At 35.2% G+C, this 23,804-nt stretch overlaps 1 protein-coding gene across 2 annotated transcripts in view; it reads left to right on the top strand.

Annotated features, from left to right (window-relative positions):
* The window catches only part of NFAT5 (nuclear factor of activated T-cells 5, tonicity-responsive), a 79,045-nt gene that overhangs the window by 13,472 nt on the left and 41,769 nt on the right, over positions 1 to 23,804 (top strand). Inside the window, exons 2-5 of one of the 2 annotated variants that reach the window (XM_008567887.1) lie at positions 1,786 to 2,344; positions 7,527 to 7,719; positions 9,718 to 9,908; positions 12,516 to 12,688. In XM_008567887.1, the coding sequence (XP_008566109.1) occupies positions 1,786 to 2,344; positions 7,527 to 7,719; positions 9,718 to 9,908; positions 12,516 to 12,688 (1,116 nt within the window). Of the gene's footprint in view, positions 1 to 1,557; positions 2,345 to 7,526; positions 7,720 to 9,717; positions 9,909 to 12,515; positions 12,689 to 23,804 lie in introns of those variants that run through there. The other variant, XM_008567886.1, reaches the window with a different exon arrangement.

The raw sequence follows: 23,804 nt of genomic DNA on the forward strand, positions 1-23,804 counted from the left end.
GAATACAGTTTAAAGTGACTGAATTTTCCAATTTCAGCTACTGCATTTAACAAGGATACAAACTGGAAAATGGAACTGGTATCATCTAATTGCTTTAGGTTCTTTTAATTATGGTAGTTGGGGAAAATCTTTCCTCGTGGCATTATATAGATCACATTGTTAATGGCTAATATTAATTACAGTGCTCTTCAGCCTTCACTGCACTGAAAAATTCTGGGTGGATGTAGTTCTTTCAAATAATTTAAGTGTTTTGATACATGTTAACTAAAAAATAAATCTTTGGTAATTGGCTTTTGATTATGTAAACATTGTCATTATTATATTTCATTCTTTATTTTATAATTGATATAAATGTTGGAAGTCCAGAAACTGCACATCACACTTTTAAGTTTTATTGTACACTTTAAACAGTGGCATACTTGGCTACAGATACAAATTAATTTTAGATTTGAACATATCTTTTTGTCTGTCATGTTGTCCATTTTTATTTTGTGTGTGTGTGTGTATAATTATAAACCTTTCCATATTGTACAAAATAAAAAGGTATTTCTAAAATTTTAGGAATGATGTCTTCCAACCTTAGCAATATTAGTGTGCTTCTGAGGTTATGCTGTTAAGGAATAAAGTAGTAGTATTTTCAGTGAGCTGTTCTGCCAGTTGCCACACATTCTGAAAAGATCTACTTAAATCTTTTTTGCTAGGCATAATACATAAATGGTTTTATAAAAAAATACAAAACTTTTATAGGAATTCAATCTGAAGCTCTTCAGAGATTTTCATGCTTAACTCTTTTTTGTTAGACTTTAGCCCATAAAATTTACTGTTTCTCTTAAGTTAGAAAATTTCATTAATAGTCACAATCAAGCAGACCCTTTAAAGAGAGGAAATAGACAGTGATAACCAATTGCTGAGCATGTAGTCAAGTACTTTGTAAGAGAAAACTATCCTGTAATCAGTCCTTATTCTGCTTTTCATTCTGTCATGAAGGATGGATTTATTTATTTTAGAGTTCATGATTTTAAACTGCCACTTCCAACTTCTGGAGGCTCTCGATGGTTAACTTGCTTATCTTCTATGACCCGGCATGCTCCAAAGCAAACCTTTTCCACCTGTATTCTCCTAGATTTTACAACCAATCATAGTGATGGTACCAGTTCCATTTTGCCTCCAGTTCAGTTGATTATATATTTTTTCTATTTATTTCTCATTTTATAATTGATATCTAGAATAATCAGAAGCTCTTTTCTCATTTATTTTCTCATATTTTTATTCCAGGATTTGCCTCTGAAGCAGGGAGTGTCTGCATTAAAAATGACCTGTAGTTCTCTGCTTCATAGGTTAGAAACTTATTTTAATATTTTGTGGCTAAGCACAGTCCCACTTTTCAAATTCTATAATGAATTATTTAATTGGCATTGAATGTGGACCACAAGCATATATTTCATATTGGGGTTTTCTTTATTACTTTAAATGATTAAAATTCAACAGAACGTCCAGCTGAGGCAATAAAAGCTTTATTCTTGCTTTACAGCTTGAAACGTTAAATTAGATTTAAAAAATCTTATCAATTGTAACACAAGTAAAATAATGCTATTGGGCATTTTTAAAAATTGCATTTTTAGGCCTTGTATTGCTTGAAGCATCTATATTCTAAAACTTAACCAAATTCCAACTATTCATTTTGGGGAAAAACAATCAGTTCACAAATCACATTTTCAATGGGACTGCTAGCCAGCATAGGTGAAAACATGTATAGTGTATTTACTCTTGAATTGTACACTGCAGATGCTTCTTCAGCTCCCTCTTCTTCCTCCATGGGCGGTGCTTGCAGCTCCTTTACCACCTCTTCCAGCCCTACCATTTATTCTACCTCAGTCACGGACAGCAAGGCTATGCAAGTGGAGAGCTGCTCCTCAGCCGTGGGGGTAAGTAACAGAGGGGTAAGTGAAAAGCAGTTAACCAGTAACACAGTTCAGCAGCATCCATCAACACCGAAGAGGCACACAGTCTTGTACATCTCACCACCACCTGAGGACTTGCTGGATAACAGTCGGATGTCCTGCCAGGATGAGGGGTGTGGATTGGAATCTGAGCAGAGCTGCAGTATGTGGATGGAGGATTCCCCCTCCAACTTCAGTAACATGAGCACCAATTCCTACAATGATAACACTGAGGTACCTCGTAAATCACGAAAACGAAATCCAAAGCAGAGGCCGGGGGTCAAACGACGAGATTGTGAAGAATCTAATATGGATATATTTGATGCCGACAGTGCCAAAGCACCTCACTATGTGCTTTCTCAGCTTACAACGGACAACAAAAGCAACTCAAAAGCAGGAAATGGGTTGGTATTCACATTTTTTAAAGTTCTATCACCATTATGAAAAACAACAACAAAAAATCATTCCCAACTTTTCTAAATTGCTCAGCTTAAGCTTGCATATAAAGCAAACATGCTAATTTTATCATTGAAATACATGAATATTTTAACTTAAAATTACCAAATTTTAGTAGAGAAAAAAATAAGATACAATAGATTATAACAATAGGAATCTTATTATGAATATAGTTAGGTAGCAGAAAATGAAAACAATCTGATTTATATTTTAAAAGGATTTAAAAATATTTTTACTCATAGAAATAACTAGTACTGACTCTAGCTATAACAACATAAAACGTTCACCAAGAGCTAGTTTGTGTTCTCTCTCACATTGTATCCTCATATGGTTTACTCCATTACCTTTTGGAGAGGATTTTAGACTTCATTTTTATTCTTTCTCTTTATTTGATGAAAACAAGAAAATACTAAATTGATGGTTTGATTCTCATCATTTTGGTTCATGTATTTAAAATTTTTTTCTTTAATACATTGTGCCAATTCAGTTTTTTTTTTTTTTAATTACTAATTTTTTTGTGTGTGTGTGATTCTGGGTTGCTTATTTGGAGGATGATGGAACAAGATCATGGTACATGTTTGAGTTTTCTTTCATCTCTGCCAACATATATATTTCAATAGCTTTACTACAGAATATTTATTGCTATAATGCAGAATAGTATGACTTATTTTTAACTTTTAATTCCTTTGGTACTTACATCGTAATATTTAATTGTTAGACGTCTTAAATTAGATTTTCCTACAGTATGTTCAACATAATTTGGTGAAGTTTAACTCACTGGATTTTTGAGAATTAGCTTTTTGGGAGGCAATGTATGATCCTTTAGTTGACATTACAATTTCAGGTTATGAAAATGGTTGAGAAGCTTTAGATTGGTTTACTAGTTGATGACATCATTGATCAGTTTTAAGTTAAAAATATGGCTGAATATCATAGAGAATATTCCTTTTTTTTTTTTTTTTGACCGGTAAGGGGATCGCAACCCCTCAGCACGGTTTGGTCTGCACCATGTTCAGCCAGTGAGCCTATAGGCCATCCCTATATAGGATCCAAACCCGTGGCCTTGGCGCTTCCAGCACCGCACTCTCCTGAGTGAGCCATGGGGCTCACTTACTGTATGTTAAACTTGTCCTTAAATATTCCCTCAGTACATTTTTAAAATAACTTCTACTATTTAAGCAATTAATTATTCTGTACTACTTTCTTTTATATTTTTATTTAAAATTCCTTTACGGTGATGTAGTTAAATAAAAATGCACATTTAAATGCTTTTCAGTTTTAGAAAGTACATATTAGGAAATTACCTAAAAGAAAACAAGGTATATAACCTTTCCTAAAATGTTGCCATTTTAACAGTCAGGAGTTTTAGAACATAATATTTGTAGAGCTGTTACATATAGAATAGTTCTCTGAAACTTAATGAATTACCACAGATGAATACTTAAGTAATTGTGACAGGTAGCATAGATCTAAAATGTTCATGAATACCATTAAAAACCTGTAGATTTATTTGGGCTTCAATGGAGAAAATCTTTTTATAAAATTCCAGAAGAGAAATTTTCATTTTTGTACTGAAATAGATGTTAAAGTTTCAAATTAAGAACAAATAAAATTTTGTCTTAGGGATAGTCAACACAGTGATTTGCAGTTTTTAATTAAAGTGATATCTTGACCAACATCTTCTCTGCTTCTGCTTTTGTATGATAGATATATCTTAGAAATGATTTGAGGTTACCCAGGGAAATAATGACATTTTTCAAGACAAAATCTTTCATGAAATAATTTATGGAGCAGAAACTCCATCAAGCAGCAGAAGAAATGTCCAGCTTCTTAGGTAATGGAAAAATATTTGAATATATGGAAATCATGGAAGAAGTTTAAAATTTAAATTTATGAGAACTATATTGAGGAAAGGATGAAACCTCATGTAAATATGCAGAAATATAGGCCTTTTGAAAACAAATTTTCAGAGCATCTTAAGCTAAAAGCCTCTATCTTCAACAATGAGAAAAATGTTAGAAACATAAAAGAAATTTAAATTTTTTTTTTATTTTTTATTTTTTTTATTTTCTTTTTTTAAAAAGATGACCGGTAAGGGGATCTTAACCCTTGACTTGGTGTTGTCAGCACCATGCTCACCCAGTGAGCTAACTGGCCATCCTTATATGGGATCCAAACCCATGCGTGACCTTGGTGTTATCAGCACCACACTCTCCAAGTGAGCCACGGGCTGGCCCAGAAATTTAAAAATTTTTGAGAGATAAGGTATATAGTCTTCAATCTAATGTGCCATAAGTTTGCAATTTATATAATGCTAGGTATTTAGAAAATGTACTTTCAAATATTGTTTTTAGCAGTTTTTTGATTTTCAAGATACCACATAGAAATCCTGATAGCCCGTGGATAGAAATAGCATTTTTATATAACTAAAATGTTAGAGTTTATTAAGAAAATAAAACTATTAAAAAAAACTGCTCAGTATTTAAATATTCTTAGCTGTATTATTCTTAAATGCTTTGACTAAATGTCAGTAACCCCATTCTCTTCTAGATATTCCTACAAATTAAGATATAAAGTCGTCTATTGGGAGACCTATTTTAGGGATTTTGTAGTGAAAATTATTTTTATGATATAGACAACCAGAAGGATTATGCAGCACAAAGGAGTTAGAATGTCATTTTTAAGACTTCTGAATAGAATATGCCACAACAGTGGATTTTCCTTTTAATTGTCACTTAAAAATAAAATCCCATGTAACTAACTGCTACTTTGTTTTTTCTTAAGCCATCATACCTTAAAAATTAGTAATTTGAATGACTGCTTTTCTAAAAATTAGTTGATGTTTTCATTGTTTGAGATGACCATAGATCTAAATATGTATATATTCCATTTTTACATTTAAACTTAAGGAATAAAGACAGTTTAAATAACTTTTTAAAGTATCATTTTACAGATTGTTTATTTACATGTGCTATTGTTCTTTAAGCTGTAATGTGTATACTTTGTCAACTCATTTAACAGTCATCATCCCAAGTGAGACATTTTGTTTTACTGTAATAGTAAAACTTATTTCACTTATTTACCCTCATAAACATTAGCTTGACTAGCACATATCTTGTCAAGTTCATTGACATGCTTTACAAATTTTCCATATATTTCAAACTAAAAAGTTTTCTCTTTTTTATTATAAAACTGATAGATACGAATTACACATATTTGAAAAATACAAGAAAATAAATAACTGATAATCTAGTCAGTACAACTGCTATTATCATTTTGCTGTATTTTCTTTTAGTTTCTTTGTATGTATATTTGGGGATCTTTTTACATAGTTTCAATGAATGAATATTTTTGCTTTGCTTTTAAGATGAGTATAATACAGAATATCATTATAGAATTTCATATGTAAGGAACTGCACACTATTCAGACCAAATGTTTGAACTTCTACCCAAAATGATGAAAAGAAAAATGGGGTTTATTGCCCATTGTTCCAGCCTCAACTTGATACTTTTTTTCATAGAATTTATTCTGCAAGGGCCTTTTAAATGACTTATACAGGTAATCTTTGACTTCATTGTGTCAAACTTATGTGAATGGCATTCTTGTCCAGTTAGGATCTGGTCTTTCTCATCTTAATATTATAGAAGTTCCTTTCTCCTTCTGTTTTCCTTTCTTTGTGCCTTTCTTTTTCCTGTTTGCCTTCATCAACAAACATATCTTTAGCACCTTTTACATTTCATGAACTGTGCAAAATTCAGGAAATATGAAAATGATTAAGTATAGTACTTGCCCTGAGAACTTTTCCTTTTATCCATTCAGTCTTACTGCTTTCCTATGTCAGTTCCATCCCTTCTTTACTCCATTCTTCTGCCCCTTTTCCTAGCCATCAGGTTCAACCTAGTCCCCATTTCATCGAGGGTACTGCCTTTCCTCTTTGTTCCTGATGATTGAGGCAACAACTTGGTTAGAGCTGGAGGGGTAAGCATTAGAGCCAGGTTGAAGGCTGCTTAGCTTCTCTGTGTTTGAAGACCTAATGTTCCTCCTGGGACCTGGTTGCTTTTGGAGGAGATTTTGTCTAAAGTCATCTCATGGTTCCTGGATCTTCATTGTGAGTCAAAACTTAGGATTGGGAGAGTCACAGAGAAAGCATTTAAGGCCCTTCTCTAATTTAAAAATGTACATGAATAATTTTATATCTATTTCATATTGCTCAAAAGATAACTAACAGTATTATTTTCTACTTATTTTTATCATATATGAGTATTTATAGCACGTCAACAATTTTACAGACTAATTGGTGGCCTAAAGTCCTAATCACCATTTGGGATACTGTTTTTCTTTGAACATATATTCCACACAGCAAATATAAACAAATTAATGTTAGAAGCACAATTTTAAAAAAATTAGATTGCTGATGCTGTAAAGCCCAGGTTATAAAATTTTTATTGAGAGCTTTATTATTTTAACTAATCACAAAAATACTCTGAAAAATCACACTTCTGGGAAAGATTGTTTAGAGTAAAGCCAATTTCCCAATAAAAATCAAATCACTGATTTATTTATTATAATTTTCTCCAGTTTGATTTGCTGAGAAAGATATCCAAAAGAATATGATACATATAACTTTGTATGTTTTTTGGGCCTTTTTTTGGTGGGGCGTTTTTTTTATTTATTTTTATTTTTTTTGCTACCCGCACTTTTTCTTTTGCTTTGCAGGTCTGATTAGAAAAAATAGTAGATAACTTTATAGCTTTATAAGACTCACATATATATATAATTTTGAAATTGTACTTTGAGTGAAGTGGAACCTAAAAGGTTATAATGATGGTAGCTATTTTTTGCTGTTATTCCCAGATTATTGCACTCAATCTTCCTCCAAGCACAGGCATTCTTTCTCTTTTCTGTCCAACTTTCTTTTATACTTGTATCATACAGTTAAATTTTGTTACAGAAATTTTAAAGATACTTTGCTTATAGAATGTATCTTCCTTTAGGCTGTATTTTATTTTGGCAGTAAGCTAAGCCTTGTTTTTATTGTTATCGCTTATTCTATTTCTTCCTTTATCTTAGATGGATTTTGTAGAAAACTCTTTTTGATACTTTCTCCATGTTGTGCTTTGATTTCTCAGAACATTGGAAAACCAAAAAGGAACTGGAGTAAAGAAGAGCCCTATGTTGTGTGGACAGTATCCTGTCAAAAGTGAAGGAAAGGAGTTGAAGATAGTTGTACAACCTGAGACCCAGCACAGAGCCCGGTACCTGACTGAGGGCAGCCGTGGCTCAGTAAAAGATAGAACACAACAAGGCTTTCCTACAGTAAAGGTATTTATATTTAGCAATATGTGAAGAATTTTTTCTAATACTGCTTCTTATTTTGTTATTAATCAGCAACGGCTGCCTAAAACAGAAGGGTAGAATTACTAGCTATATATAATAGAAAGTAAAGTAAAAGCCAGACTGGACCATAAGCCAAATATTGTTACTTTGATATCATTTGAATTTCAGTTTAAATGAAAAGAGAGATGAGAATAGATTCTGAAAAGTAAAATATCTGCAAACCATGAATTAGCTTCCCCTTATATTTGATACTGGAATTATATTTGTCTCAAACTTTATATTTAAGAAGAGATATTAAAGTGAATTCAAAGAAATACAGTAGAAATGATTAAGGATAGGGAAAATAAGATTTGTGAGATGGCTAATGTAATCAGAACTATTCAACTCAGAAAAGAATTGGTTGATATGTAACTTAAGTCTTCACTTAAAGAAATAAGATACCAACTGAGCCTTAATCTTTTTAGAACTCAGTCCAAATGTAAAGAAGGGGCCTAAGTTTCAGCACCTGGGATATCTTGTTGTAAACAATATTTTTCTTTGAAGACAAACCAAAAAAAAAAAAAAAAATGTACAGGGGGATATTTAAAAAGTGTCTCTACCCCTTGCAAAATACTAAACAGGGAGGAATTTTGGCTAGTCACATGATAGATTCTTATTAAATACAGTTTGTGTAAGTTTGTTAGTTGAAAAATATTTCAAGATCAGAGTAGAATATTTCAGATCAGATCCCTTTCATTTTATACATGAAAAAAATTATGGTTTAATCTCAGGATCAGAAAACTTGACTGTGACCGTTTATAAGGTTGGTTAATAGTCACATGTACAATATCCTTCTTACCCCTCTTCACTACCCACTACCCCAACTTATCCCCAATCCCTCAACCCCAGGACAAGTAAAAGGCAAGAGAGAAATTTAAATTATTCTTTGTGTAAATATTTGTCTAGCCAGACATTGTGATAGTTTGCTCAGTATTTTTAACCTAATTGCTGTGACTTTGTTATGCTTTGAACTTACCTGGTTAGAAGTACTGAATTGCCTGACTATGATAGAGAATGAATTCGCTGGCCTTAAAAGTTTATTTATTCATTATTCAACAAATACTGCACACCTCTATGTGCCAGGTACTTTCTAGGCAGTAGTTTGCTTATTTGTTTGCTTATTTGTCTCATTATGGTATCAGTTCACCAAGATACAACTATACTGGGATAGAAAAGGTGTGTGAGTTTTTTGAAGTACTTTGGTGTACATTGTACAAGTTATTTTGTCATTTTCTGCATTCTGTACTAGCAGTTTCAATTTTTAACTATAAGTCTTATCAAGAATCAGGATTGTAAATATTTGTTCTCAGATGCCATTTTAAATATTTATTTATTCTTCAGCATACTAATTATAATTTAATTTATGAAGGCTTGCTAGAGATCTGTAATGATCCATAGATCTTTGTTTAAACTAGCAGTTTTTCAGTCCATAATGTTTTAGCCCAGGATTTCATGATGTATGTATGTATCTAGTCTATGAAAATCAGCTTTGTTTCCATGTTATTCATGTAGCTGCATTTCAACCACTTTTCTACTCAAGTAGCCTTGGTAGAGTGAAAATTCAGTGTGTGTGCTCTTATTTGATGATGAAGGTGGTGCCACTCACACAGTTTAGTGAATTTTTCCATTAGTAGATCCTGAGTAACCCACATGCTGCCTAAAGAACTGTGTGTTCATTCTTATCTGCTTGTACAAATAAATTATAAATGATCATTTATCATCTAACATCTAACATTTTTATTGCAGAACTAAAACTATAGTGTTCTGCAGAAACAGCCATCTCTGCTTTAAAAAAATATATTATTTCTATTTTCTTGAGGATTTAAATTATTTCTTTAATGTAATCCAGTTACAGATATAGGATTTGGTCTTAAGTATTTAATTTTACAATTTGATTATTTGAAATGCTAATTAGTGTTTCTGCTGTGTGTTATCTGGTTCCAGCTGGAAGGCCATAACGAACCAGTAGTGTTGCAGGTATTTGTGGGCAATGACTCTGGTCGAGTGAAACCACATGGATTTTATCAGGCCTGCAGGGTAACTGGACGAAATACAACTCCCTGCAAAGAAGTGGACATTGAAGGCACTACTGTTATAGAAGTTGGCCTTGATCCTAGCAACAACATGACACTGGCGTAAGTACTTCCTAAGAAGTTTTTCATTATATATTACACTTTTGTGGTAGCCAGGAAAATTTTTCAGTTTCTAGTGTATAAAAGATTTGGAGTATTTTACTAAAATGTTTTAAATAATACAAGTAAAAAAAGAAATTACCACAGAATGGTAGGTAATTGGTTAAAATTAACTCTTTGACCTTAGCAAAGAATTCTCATGGTGAAAGAGAAAACCAGGTGGAATACTGGCTTTTCGGAAAATTACAAAGACTTACTTATTGGGATTTATAATATTAACATTGAAAATAAAAATTACAAATGACTTGATTTGCTTTCCTAAATTTCACTTTCTTAATGTTTGCTTTAGAAACTGTTCAACAGAAACCATGAAGTGCCTTGACCCATGTTGATGTCCCATATTGCTGATCTGAATTCACCTCCTGTTTTTATTCTCCTGTGTTTTAAAAAATTATCTACCGAGACTATGTATTTTTCATCTTATGCATTTTCACTGCCTGAAAAATATTTGAAGTGTTAAATTTTAAAATTAATTCTTTCTTAAGCCTTTTGTAAAAGACTTAATCCTAAAATTGAACTGCAACAGCAGCAAATATATTGGTATGGGGTAGACCTGTGTTGTAATTATTTGTATTAGATAGCTGCTAAGGACTTTTATCTACTTGGTTTTCAGTTTCCTTTGGAAAGGCATTTTGAATAGTTTGGAAAAGATTAATTGGGAAAAGGAAATTTTGAGAAATATTTAGTAAAGATTTATTTTTTAACTTGTAACTTATGAAGATTATAAAAATAAATACAGGGTTGGCCAGTTAGCTCATTTGGTTATAGCATGGTGTTATAACACTAAGATTAAGGGTTCAGATCCAAGTACTGGTCATCTGCCAATAAATAAATAAATGTATATAGTGGGGGATGAAAGGAATAGAATTACTGATTATAAAAATAGTACTTTGTTATAAGAAAGTTGAAAACTAAGAATAATAAAAAGCTAAAAACATACCCTTCAAAACCTAACTTCCCTGAAATAACTACTATTTTAATATTTTTATCTTCCCAGTCTTTTTTGGACAAAATTGAGATAATATTATGCCCATTGCTTTGTAACCTGCTTTTTTTTCTTTTCCCCCTCTCTCTCTGACCAGTAAGGGGATCACAACCCTTCGCACAGTGATGTCCGCTCCATGCTCAGCCAGTGAGTGCACCGGCCATTCCTATATAGTATCCGAACCTGTGGCCTTGGCGCTACCAGCGCCGCACTCTCCCGAGTGAGCCACGGAGCTGGCCCATAACCTGCTTTTTGCTGAACGTATTATGAGCATTTTCCCATATCATTAAATGTTATATCATAACATACTTTTTTTTTTTTTTTTTTGTCTTTTTCCGTGTCCGGCCACGGATCGCAACCCTCAGTGTTGCCCCCGTACCGGACCAGGGACCGGCAACGGGATCGCAACCCTTGGTGCTGCTCCCGCGCCTCGCTCAGCCAGTGAGCGGGAACCGGTCTGTATGTGGAATCCGAACCCTCGGGCGGGAGCGCCGCCACGCTTCCCAAGCAGCGCACTATCCAGTGCGCCACCGGGCCGGCCCCATAACATACTTTTTAATGGCTGTATAGTATTTCATCCTTTTGGGGACAGTTACTAATTTTTTTTTAAAGTGAAATCTATTCTATTTTAATATGAGAACTAGCTGCAAAAGGAAAGAGGCTACATTTATTTTTTTAAAAAAACTAGTAAATCTAGGGCCGGCCCGGTGGTGCACTGGAGAGTGTGCCGCTTGGGAGCGTGGCGGCGCTCCCGCCGAGGGTTCGGATCCCATGTGGAGACCAATTCCCGCTCACTGGCTGAGCGCAGTGCGGGCACGACACTGAGGGTTGCGATCCCGTTACCGGTCAGTAAAAAAAAGACAAAAAGGAAAAAAAAAATAGGAACATAAGTACTGGCATATAAGAGACTTACTAGTTTGTTTGTTTTTTGGGGTTTTTTTTAGATTTACTAGTTGTTATTTTTTTTTTTGTCTTTTTGTCTTTTTTTTACTGACCGGTAACGGGATCGCAACCCTCGGTGTCGCGCCCGCACTGCGCTCAGCCAGTGAGCGGGAATCGGTCTCCACCTGGGATCCGAACCCTCGGCGGGAGCGCCGCCACACTCCCAAGCGGCACACTCTCCAGTGCGCCACCGGGCCGGCCCTATGTTCATATTTTAAAATAGTGATTTTACTATTTCTTCTACTATTATTATAAATGAAAGGTTGACAAATTTAGGAACTATGAATGTTTAGAATTTACCCTATTGTACTTTTTCAATTTGGAACCTTATGACTGTGTTACATATCCAAAGACTTAAAAGATAAGCAAATTTTTAGGGCCGATCCAGCGGCGCACTCGGGAGAGTGTGGCGCTGGGAGCACAGCGATGCTCCCGCCGTGGGTTCAGATCCTATATAGGGATGGCAGGTGCGCTCACTGGCTAAGCGCGGTGCGGGCAACACCACACCAAGGGTTGCGATCCCGTTACCGGTCACGAAAAAGACAAAAAAAAAAAAAAGATAAGCAAATTTTTTAAAAAAGAAACTTGTTTGATGCAACAGATGATATGTTTTTTCCTGTTAGAGTGGACTGCGTAGGGATATTGAAATTGAGGAACGCTGATGTTGAAGCCAGAATAGGAATTGCTGGTTCCAAGAAAAAAAGTACTCGTGCCAGACTGGTGTTTCGAGTTAATATCACAAGGAAAGATGGCTCTACTTTGACACTGCAAACACCCTCTTCTCCAATTTTGTGTAGTAAGTAACAAAATATGGAGATATTAAATATATGGGGTTCTTTTTCATTTTCTATTAATCTTTCAGACGTCTCTAAAGTTTAGATGTTTTACATAACTCAAGCTTGTGATCATGCAAAATTTGAAATATTTTAAAAGCTGTAGTCAGATTTTCTAGACTAAACTAAAAGTGAGTGATTGGAATAAAATTCAAAAGGTGTGTAGCATTTTGTAGTTTCCTATTACCCTCATATACTGATTTAAAAAGTAATTTGAATAGGTTACCAGAGCAAATTGCAAAGTCAAAGGACTTTCCAAGCATTTTCACTGTGTGGTAAATTGCTCTGGTCCTGTTTCCTGTTAGAACATGAGAGTAATGTCAGCAGAACTTTGTAAATAACAGCATGTCAGAAGTTCTGATTACAAAGTATAGTATTAGATAGTATATAGTGGGGAAGTGGAAAATGAAATTTTTATCACTAACCTTGGCATAGAAAGAAAATAATGTGTATGTGTGCTTGCATCTGTATGTGTGTGTCTAAATTCAATGCTATTGTTATATGTGTCTCACCATAATTGTAGTTTCTCTCTAATGATTATTATTACAAGCAATAAATAGGGAAATTTTCTCTTTATCCATCACTTAAGGAGATTTTCATTATGGATTATTTTCTTTGGCATTGCTTCTTTATAATTTATACCTGAATTCAAAAGAACAAAAGAATTCCATTTGGTTGAATTTCCTGTTGGTTTGCTATGGGTGTTATGACCTTGCTATGCGTTGGACAGTTACAAAGTCTTCGTTATTTAATTGTAGCTTAATTTTGTCAAACTATTCATCCTTTATAAATCATATTTTCTCTTTCTTTTCATTCATATCAGTAATTATTATAGCTATTCTTTAGCTTAGCAAACACCCTAATTTAAAAAAGAAATTACTAGCAATATCTTTCTGATCTGAAGAGGGCTCAATTGGATTTCTCTATTTTGCATTATTACTAAAATTTTGTTTTTATATTAGTATTTCCTTGGGATCTTTTCTGTGTAATGTTGACTTATATATAGGCTGTTTTAAAGTTTGGATATTCCATGTCCATTCTATCACACTCAGATAAAGACAGAATAATCTATAGATGGTTTATTGAGTTGTAAAGCTTTTTCTTTTCTATTTTTTTTTTTTTTAATTTTTATTGAATCATAATTGATTATACATATTTTGGGGGTTCAACATTGACATATGTTGACCAAATCAATATTACTAGCATATATATTGTTACAAATCATACTTATTCTTTATGCCCCTTATCCAATCTCTCCCTGTCTCCCTCTCACTCCCCCCTTCCCACTCTGGTAACTCTTTCCTTCTGAAAGAGTAATGGTTACTTTGTGGATTTGTTGCCTAGATCTGTCCAATGCTGAGAGGTGTGTTCAGGTCCCCCAATATTATTGTAGAGGAGATGCTTCTTCTGTTACTCTGGAATGGGCTTTGTGGAGAGAGGCATCCTCTTCTTTTCTTTGGTTTCTGCTGGTGTCTCTCCTTGTGTCAATGTACTCCAGTGGCTGGCGGACCATCTGCATGGTAATTGCGGTGTCTAGCTGCTTTTGCAGCAGCTATAGTTATTGTGGCTGTGGTGGGCCACCCACATGGAGGTGATGTTTTTGGCATACTCCTTGGTGCTGGCAGTGTGCCTAATTGGGGGGGGTGGTCCAGTCCCCAAGTCCATGCCTCAGGTCACCAGGCAGGCCCCAAGGCGCTGGCAGTGTGCGTGGGCTGGAACTAATTTTTTGTCCTTTGGTTACTTCTAAAATGGGGTGACTTCCTATGGGAACCAGTACTTGAGCTGTGTGGTTTAGCTAAATTGCTGCTTTGATGCTGATTCCCTAGGGAAGGCTTTCTGTGCAGCTCAGGTTTTAATGGTTGACTTTATAGGTATTTCCAGCTTCTAACTGGGTTGCATAGAAACTGTGATCTGGGCCTGAGTCTTCATCAAACTTCACCCCATGCAATTCTATACTCCTGACCAATCTCTTCTGAATGGTCCTGAGCTGATTGAGGAGCAGATTGGCTGTCCTTGACATGTCCCAGTGTTCTCCTGGTGGGCCCATCTCCCCCACCGCCCATGCTGCAAACACTTCTGATGGGACAGGCCATGCGCTGGCCCCTTGTGATGACTCACCAGCCTCTGAATGGCTCCTTTTTTTCAGTTGTTGTGGCTCCTCACTCCTGTGTGGGTCCACGGGAACCCTATTAGTGGCCTTGCTGTCCTGGGAGCCACCAAGGCTCCCTTTTCCCCTGCCGCCTCCAAGCAACTCCATCCGAAGGGCACAGCTGTGGCTTTTGTTGGTTCCTGCTCCATGCACTCAGCAGCTCCAGCCTTAAAGCAGCCCTAACTCTCCAAGGAGTTTTTTCTTTCTTTCATTGTGGCTTCTCCCATCTTCATGCAACTCCATAGGTCTCTCCTCCTCTTCCCCTGAGGTCTAGAAGCCCCAGCTTGGCTGTTGTTGCTTTTCTATAGTTGTAAATTGATTGATTTGTGGGAGAGAGTGATGCTGGGGACTGTCTATTCCACCATCTTGACTGGAAGCCTGTAAAGCTTTTTCTAATTGGGGTGCTACAATTCTGAATTTGCTGTAATTCATGATATACCCCAACTTGAATATTATTAGGATGGAGTTACAGTTTTAGTGGGTCATATGCAGTTTTCTTACGTGACCTAATACTTTGAGCATGACCATAGCCACTCTCTGAAGGCCAGAGCCAGGCAGTGCTAAATAGTTCAGATCATACTACTTTAGCAGAGACTAAAAAATGTTACCAACTTTATTTCATTGTTCTTTCCTTCCATCATTAGTTTGTTCATTCATTTCTTTTTTTCCTATTTTGTTAAGGTATTTTTAATATATGAATATATCCAGCTAAAGGTGGTAGAAGATATAAAAGAAATAGAAAATGTGATTTTCTGAAATCTTTCATCAGCAATTATCATTTTAAAATTATCACCGTTAATCTCAATGTGTCCACATTGCAAATGTGTACATTTCCCTGGGAAGCTGTGTCTGGGGTGGATATGATAGACCTAAGCAGCAGCAACATAGAATGGAAAGCATATGTAGCTAGTAATAAAAGCTACCATGTTTTGGTCGGCCGGGTGGCGCACTGCTACAGTGCGCCGCTTGGGAGCACGGTGGCGCTCCCGCCGAGGGTTCGGATCCCACATACAGACCGGTTCCCGCTCACTGGCTGAGCGAGGTGCGGGCGCAACACCGAGGGTTGCGATCTCGTTGCCGGTCCCAGTCCGGTACGGGCGCGACACTGAGGGTTGCGATCCGTTGCCAGTCACGAAAAAAGAGACAAAAAGAAAAAAAGAAAAAAAAAAAAAGCTACCATGTTTTGAACTCTGGCTTTGTGCCTGGAATTTGTTAACTATGTTATAAGCATTATACAGGTTGAGTATCCCTTATCTGAAGTGCTTTGTACTAGAAGTGTTTTAGATTTTGGATTTTTTTCGTATTTTGGAATATTTGCATTATACTTATTAGTTGAATATCCCTAATCTGAAATGCTCCAAAATTTGAAACTTTTTGAGCACCAACATAACACTCAAAGCTCATGCTCAAAAAAATGCTCATTGGAGCATTTTGGATTTTTGATTTTTAGATTAGGGATGCTCAACCTGTATCATCTAACTCTCACCATCACCTTATCTGGATTCCATTCTGCAATTGATGACACTGAGACTTAAAGAAATTAAATAACTTTCTCAACATCACATAGCTAGTAAAAAGCAAGACCAGGATTCAAACAAAGCCTTTGACTTTAGCCACTATGCTTTATTGACATCACAGTCACTTAAATTGCAGTGTTGAAACCAAGTTTGAACAATTCACTTCATCCTAGCCGTGGCCTCTGGGTAGTTAAAACTATGGTTACAGTTTGCAATTATTGTTTAGAGAACTGTTTCTTCTACCAAAAATATTTATATTCTGTAATTTGGACTTTTTATGAAGGTAGAAAGTTGATTTCAACTTATATTAGGGTATTTTACTGAATAATCTATGTTGTCCCTACCATTTCCTTTTGTTGATGCTATTTTGTGGAAGTGTAAGATATATATTTTTATTCCTTTAATTGACTACTTGCCACTTATCTTGCCATCTCTTTTAAATGGCAGACTGGATTATATAAACATAGACAGTAACTTCTTTTAAAGAAAATAATACCATCATGATGGTTCCCATGCCTCTTTTAGGAAAGAAAGTACTAGAAAAATAATTAATTTACAAATAAGTTTACATAATAAAGAATTTTAATATTTGTTTCTTATTACTGTTTTCATAGAATTTCATTTAAAATGATTTTTTTCTTAAAATGTATAACTAGCTTAAAAAATTTCTAATAGGGGCCGGCCTGGTGGCACACTGGAGAGTGTGCCGCTTGGGAGCACGGCAGCACTCCCGCTGAGGGTTTGGATCCCATGTGGAGACCAGTTCCCGCTCACTGGCTGAGCGCGGTGCGGGCACAACACCGAGGGTTGCAATCCCGTTGCCAGTCCCTGGTACGGGCGCGACACCAAGGGTTGCGATCCCGTTACCGGTCAATTAAAAAAAAGACAAAAAGGAAAAAAAGAAATTTCTAATAGTAACTTCCATGAGTATCAATTAGATTTAATCATTTAGGCAAGAGCCTAAGCCTCTTGATCTGCATACTCCTCCTAATGTAATGGTTTAATGATTTTGTTGTTGTTTTTTTGGATGATTGGCTGGTACGGCTATCCTTGACCTTAGTGTTACCAACACCGTGCTCTAACCACCTGAGCTAACTCGCCAGTCTGATTTGATTTTTTAAAAAATCCATTATTCTAGGGCCGGACCGTGGCTCACTTGGGAGAGTGTGGTGCTGATAACACCAAGGCCACGGGTTCGGATACGGTATAGGGATGGCTGGTTTGCTCACTGGCTGAGCGTGGTGCTGACAACACCAAGCCAAGGGTTAAGATCCCCTTACCTGTCATCTTTTAAAAAAATAAAATAAAATAAAAATAAAAAATTCATTATTCTATGTTCAAAATTTATGTTAATTTTAGTTGGTCTTCATGGGTTTTCAATGAATTTACTGGTTAGAGCTCTGTAGGTTGGCTGGTTAATTTTGCTTTATTTAACTGGCAAAATGAAAGATTGTAAGTTTTTTAATTACTTTTTTATTGTTTTTGCTTAAATGTTAGACTGGATGAACAGGAAAAGGTATTAAGTTTAATATTACTTTTCATAGTAATGCCTTATTTCTTTACTTAATGGTTTAGAAAGTGCTTTTCATGTATGTCAGGGTCTTAGAAAGTTAGAAATTGAGATGAAAATACCAGCTTTACTACTGATAAGACTGCTAGAGAATAGGCTTCTTTTGTCTGAATCAGATACACCAATCCACCCAGTCAAAGCAGCCTTCCACAGTTGCAGGCCTTTTACCACCTGGCAAAGAATAATCTGAAATGTATGCTTTGTGCAGAAAGGCAGATGCAGAAGAGGGAAAGGAAAAACCTGGGCTGATCATGCCTAAGTCCTGTTTCCAGTTCCCCAGTAGATAATTCATTCTTCCCCTCTAGTGAGTATTTCTTTAAGGGAATTTCCCACTAATAATATACTGCTTTATTCCATTTGACCCTGATAACAACTCTGTGATGTTAATAGAATAGAAATGATTAGTTTCACTTTTTATATAATGGGAAAGGGAATAAATCTTGTTTATTCAAGGTGGGACATGACAGATGAAAGGATATTTGATTTTATTTGTCCATTGTTTTGAGCTTGTGTCTACTATAGAATATAGGAAGGATTTTATTTTGATTGATTGTAACATAATAGTGGATATACCTGTAAAGTCGTATAGCTTATAATTTATTAGTAGGATATTGGCATATAGGCATTTAATTGCTTATTTAAAATATAGATACAATTAGGTTCATGCTTTCTTGTCCCATAGATGACAGTTGTTTTTCTTTTATGACAGATTTACTGATAATATAATTCACATACCATAAAATTCACCCTTTTAAACTGTATAATTAAGTGGTTTTTAGTATATTCAAAAGTTGTGCAACCATCAAATTTTAGTTGTGCACCATTACCTAATTTTAGAACATTTTTATTACCATCCCCAAAAGAAACCCTATACCCATTAGCAGTCACTCTCCATTCCTCTCTCACCCCAGTCCCTGACAACCACTAATCTACTTTCTATCTCTATGGGTTTTTCTATTTTGGACATTTCATATAAAAGGAATTATATAATATTTGGCCTTTTTGTCTGGCTTCTTTCACATAGCATAATGTTTTCAAGGTTTATGTATATTGTAGCATGTACTTTGTTCCTTTTTTTGGCTGAAAGATACTCTGTTTTAGGGATAATACCACATTTTGTTTATCTATTCATCCATTGATGGACATTTGGGTTATCCACCAGTTGGCTATTGTGAGTAATGCTGCTATGAACATATGTGTACAAGTTTTGATGTTGACATATATTTTCAATTATCTCAGGTGGCTGTCTAGGAGTGGAATTGCTGAGACTATGGTAGACAGTTTCTTGTTTAAGATTTCTTTGAATTTCTGTCTAATGACTCACAGAAGACAGTTTAAAAAAAAAAGTATCTATACTTTTCCGTGTTTTAACATTATTTTCTGAAAATATTGAAACTGAGTTCTTTGTTTCAACTTAATCATCATTTTGTCTGGTCCTCAAAATACAATATACTAAAAATTTTTATATTCACGGGATCGGTCAGCAAATTTTGACAGGCAGCAAAATTGTTCAGAGGAGCTTTTTTTTTTTGGAGGTTGCAATTTCGTTCAGAGAAACAGTACTCTGTATGTTCTGGTAACAAAAGGGTACCTCATCGCCCATTCAGTCAGTCATTTATTAAACATAAATGTGGTGGTTTTCAATCCTGGATTTAGGTTAGAATCACCTGTGATGCATTAAAAAGAAAAAAGAGACATGTATACATGTCTCTTAATCAGAATCTCTGAAGGTGAGTCTTAGGCATGTTTGTGTTTAGAAGGCTTCATAGTTAATTTAATGCATAGTAAAATGTGCCGAACTCTGGAATGAAGAGACGATAGCTTAAGGTGCTTACATTCTAGCAAGCTAGGGGAAAAAATAGACAAGTAAACTTCCAATTGTATTATAAATTATATTAACTTCCATATATATGTATATAAAACATATAAACTTCCAATTATATTATAAAATTATATAAAGATACTATATATATCTATAGTAGATGCATGAATAGTGTACAGTGGAAACAAAAGCATCTAATTCAGACTGCTTGGCGATGGTAAAACTTGTGCTAGGTCTTGAATGACAAATAGAAATAAGCCAGGTAAAACGAGATTTAGAAGAAGGTCACTCTGGGCAAAGGGATCAGTGTATAAATATGCTCCCTGAAAGGGTATGATTCTTTTGGGGGAATTAAAGAGTTTCATGTGATTGGAATAAAAAGATATACATGAAGAAATAGTAAGATTTGAGATTAGAGAGCTAGGGAAGATCTTTTTCATAAAGAGACTTGTGTGTTGAGCAAAAGAATTTTTATTTTGTCTTGACCACTTTAGGGAGCTTGAGGCTTGAACTTGGAATCTGAGGGGTGGGAATGGGGGAAGAAGAAGAATAAACATATAAATAATACACAGTGGAACAACCCAAAAGATATTTTTGTTTAAAAAATTAAAAATAAAAATGTTCTATTTTGGTTTGTGCTTATTTGCATGTAACCTTTTTGTCAGATTTAAGCAGTTGGAGTAGAATAAGAGGTGAAAAGGAAATAGGTTAGTAAGAAGGGTTGGAATTGGAATGGGAGATAGAAGGAAACAGGAAGATGAGAGGAAGGTGGAAAAGGAAGAGTGGACAGAAGGTGATAGAGGTAGAAAGGAGGAGAGGAAATAGATACTTGATTTTCCATCTAGAAACACTCATTGGAAAGAAGGCCTAATGCCAGGATATATGCTGTGCTTTGAGGCCTTAAAAAGAAAATTCCTGCTTCTAATTGTTGGTGTAACAATGGCCATTGGATCTTTTGTCTTTTTTTTGTTTGTTTTTAAGGGGATGGGAGAATCTTCTCACTTACAGTCTTAACATCTTTAGAGTTCTCCATTCAATACAGGTTATACATGTTTTTTGCTTTGGTCTATATGTTATTTTGTTATAACAAATTAAGAAATCAATTTTCTTATCTACTCTACTATAGTAATTTTTTTTTTTTGTCTTTTTCCGTGTCCGGCAATGGATCGCAACCCTCAGTGTTGCCCCCGTACCGGACCGGGGACCGGCAACGGGATTGCAACCCTTGGCGCCGCTCCCGCACCTCGCTCAGCCAGTGAGCGGGAACCGGTCTGTATGTGGGATCCGAACCCTCGGGCGGGAGCGCCGCCACGCTTCCCAAGCGGCGCACTTATCCAGTGCGCCACCGGGCCGGCCCTACTATAGTAATTTTTAATAGGACAAAATTAATCATTGCTTTCTTATGTATAATGTATATTAGATTTTATCTTATATGTACTAAATTAATTCTGACTCTGAAAACAATTTTCTACTTCATTTATTTATACCTATCCCACAATTTCAGGGAAAGGATAATATTTTAAGTAAACTATTCCTCTCTTAAATTTTGGGACACAGTTGGTAATTGACTTGATTAGATGTAGGCTTTATATTCTAAAATTTTCTATTAAATGTGTACTTTTCACAGACATTATTGCAGATCTTTATTAAATCTCTTGACAGACTGAAATATTTCTTTGTTATTCTTCAGTATTCAGATATTCATTAATTTTTTTCAGCTTTATTTTAAGACTGTTACTTGAAAAGTATCTTAAAAGCACACTGTTTTTGTAATACAAGAAAGGTGGCTGCTTTTTTGTGCATTATACTTTTTAAGCAATGTGATACCTTTCAAGAGTTAGCTTTCAAATTTCTTAAAGATAAAAATAAAATAGTTAATGCTTAAATAATCCTGACTTTAGTTCTGTTTAGTGTGGAGTCTGTCCTGTTAAGTAACCATTAAACTTTTTAATAGAAAGGACCTTTTAAAAGGTCAAAAATTAAGAGTTAAATTATCTTGAACAGTAACAGATGAATTTTTTCTGTAATGTAAATACAAATATGTAGAAGATAAATATATTCTAAACCTTCAGGGCCTCATTTGCCGTTAATACATAAAAGGTAAAAATGAGATAGGAAAAAAAGGTTTTATAGTCATCAGTGAGGTGGGATTTCCACATGGTATTTGAAAATGAGGAAAGATTTTAGACTTTACATTTTGTTAATATAGTATATTCATATAATTTTACACCTTTTATTGTTTTCTAGACAAAATAATATTTACCATATTTTTCTTGAATGTCTTTTAAAGGCAAATGTCTAGTTCCTGTGTTATTCTAAAAAGTCACCTTTAAATAAATTGGTTCAATGAGTTCTTCATTTAAAAGGGTATATATGAGGGTCTTCAAAAAGTTCGTGGAAAAATAGAATTAAAAGACAGTATGAATCTTTCCATGATTTTTTTGAAGTATCTTTGTAATTGTCAGTGTATAACTAACATACCTTTCCATTCTGTCCATACATTAACCCTGTGGGTTTTAGACGGTGTATGTGTATATACATTCCCAATTTCTTTTAAGTTCCTAGACATTGATGAAAATGTCATTTGTCGTTTAAATATTTAACAAAGATAGGATACTTACTTGCTTTTATCAATAAGTAGAGGCTAATGATGCTGCAGTAACATACAACCAAAAAACAAAAAATCTCAGTGGCTGACAACAGCAGACATGGTAGAACCACGTGATGACTCTTAAAGCTTTTGCTTGGACTTGGGATGTTAACTTCAGTTCACATTTCATTATTTGAATAAGTCATATGTCCAAGCTTGATGTCAATGGGGCAAGAATTATAGCCTTTCCACAAGGAAGGGCCTAGAGAAGGAGGGGCAGTGAATATTTTCACAGTAACACAATTTCCCATATTACTTCTTATAAAGATAAAATTAACTATTAAATATGTAAATATCAAAGGAGAAAATCATAATTTTCTGAAAGTTTAGTGAAAAATCTCATTAATTTAGAAATTGATGAGTTAGGCAAGCAGTATTTGTTTACCTTTGCATTATATATGTTGTAAGCATTTACTAAAACAACAAATACTTGTGTAATCTGTGACAGAGTGCTTAACCTTAAGGCGAGAAGTTTTTTGAGTACTTAGAATGTATTCGTTTGCATGCATCAGTATCCCAGAGAGTGTTCTGATAGAAAGCTAATATTTATAGATATCAGTAAGGAAGAATGTTTCTGGAGCTAAATATGTTGGGAAAACTGTATACTGTACTATACCCACCTCTTAGATATTTACATCAGAATGTGAAATGCTTGGAGAAATCCTTTTGTTTGTTTAGCTTTGTTTAATTCAGTATTTCCCAGATTTACTTGACTTTGGAACCTGTATTTTTAAGCAATACCTATTAAATTTTCTTGAGGAAATCCTGACATAAGGAAGGTGGTATGCTAATTGCAGCTTTTCATTGTCTCTGGCTCCTTGGTACTTAACCTCTTCATTTTAGTGATGGTTCCTTAGTCTTTGTAATTCAAAAAAATGTATTTAATTTTTGAACAACAGAGTATCCTAATTCAGAGGAACTGCCTGGTAGAATGAACTATTCTGAAGTAGATTCAGTCTATTTTTAGGTGTTCTTTTGGTTTGGGGTCCCTGGGTCCTGTGTCTAGATCTTGAAAAATGTCCTCAGTACCACCCACATACCACTTATTGTCTCAGAGTTCTTATAATGTAATGCCATAGCATAGCTGACATTTTTAAGGTTAGGATCATGGGACAAGCTTGTCTTTTTTTTTTGTCTTTTTCCGTGTCCGGCAACGGATCGCAACCCTCAGTGTTGCCCCCGCACCGGACCGGGACCGGCAACGGGATCGCAACCCTCGGTGTTGCTCCCACACCTCGCTCAGTCAGTGAGCGGGAACCGGTCTGTATGTGGGATCCGAACCCTCGGCGGGAGCGCCACCGCACTCCCAAGCGGTGCACTGTAGCAGTGCGCCACCGGGCCGGCCCCCGCCTGACTTTTAATGAAATTTTT

The sequence above is a fragment of the Galeopterus variegatus genome, unplaced genomic scaffold (genome assembly GCF_000696425.1).
Source record: "Galeopterus variegatus unplaced genomic scaffold, G_variegatus-3.0.2 Scaffold354, whole genome shotgun sequence".
NCBI lineage: Eukaryota > Metazoa > Chordata > Mammalia > Dermoptera > Cynocephalidae > Galeopterus > Galeopterus variegatus.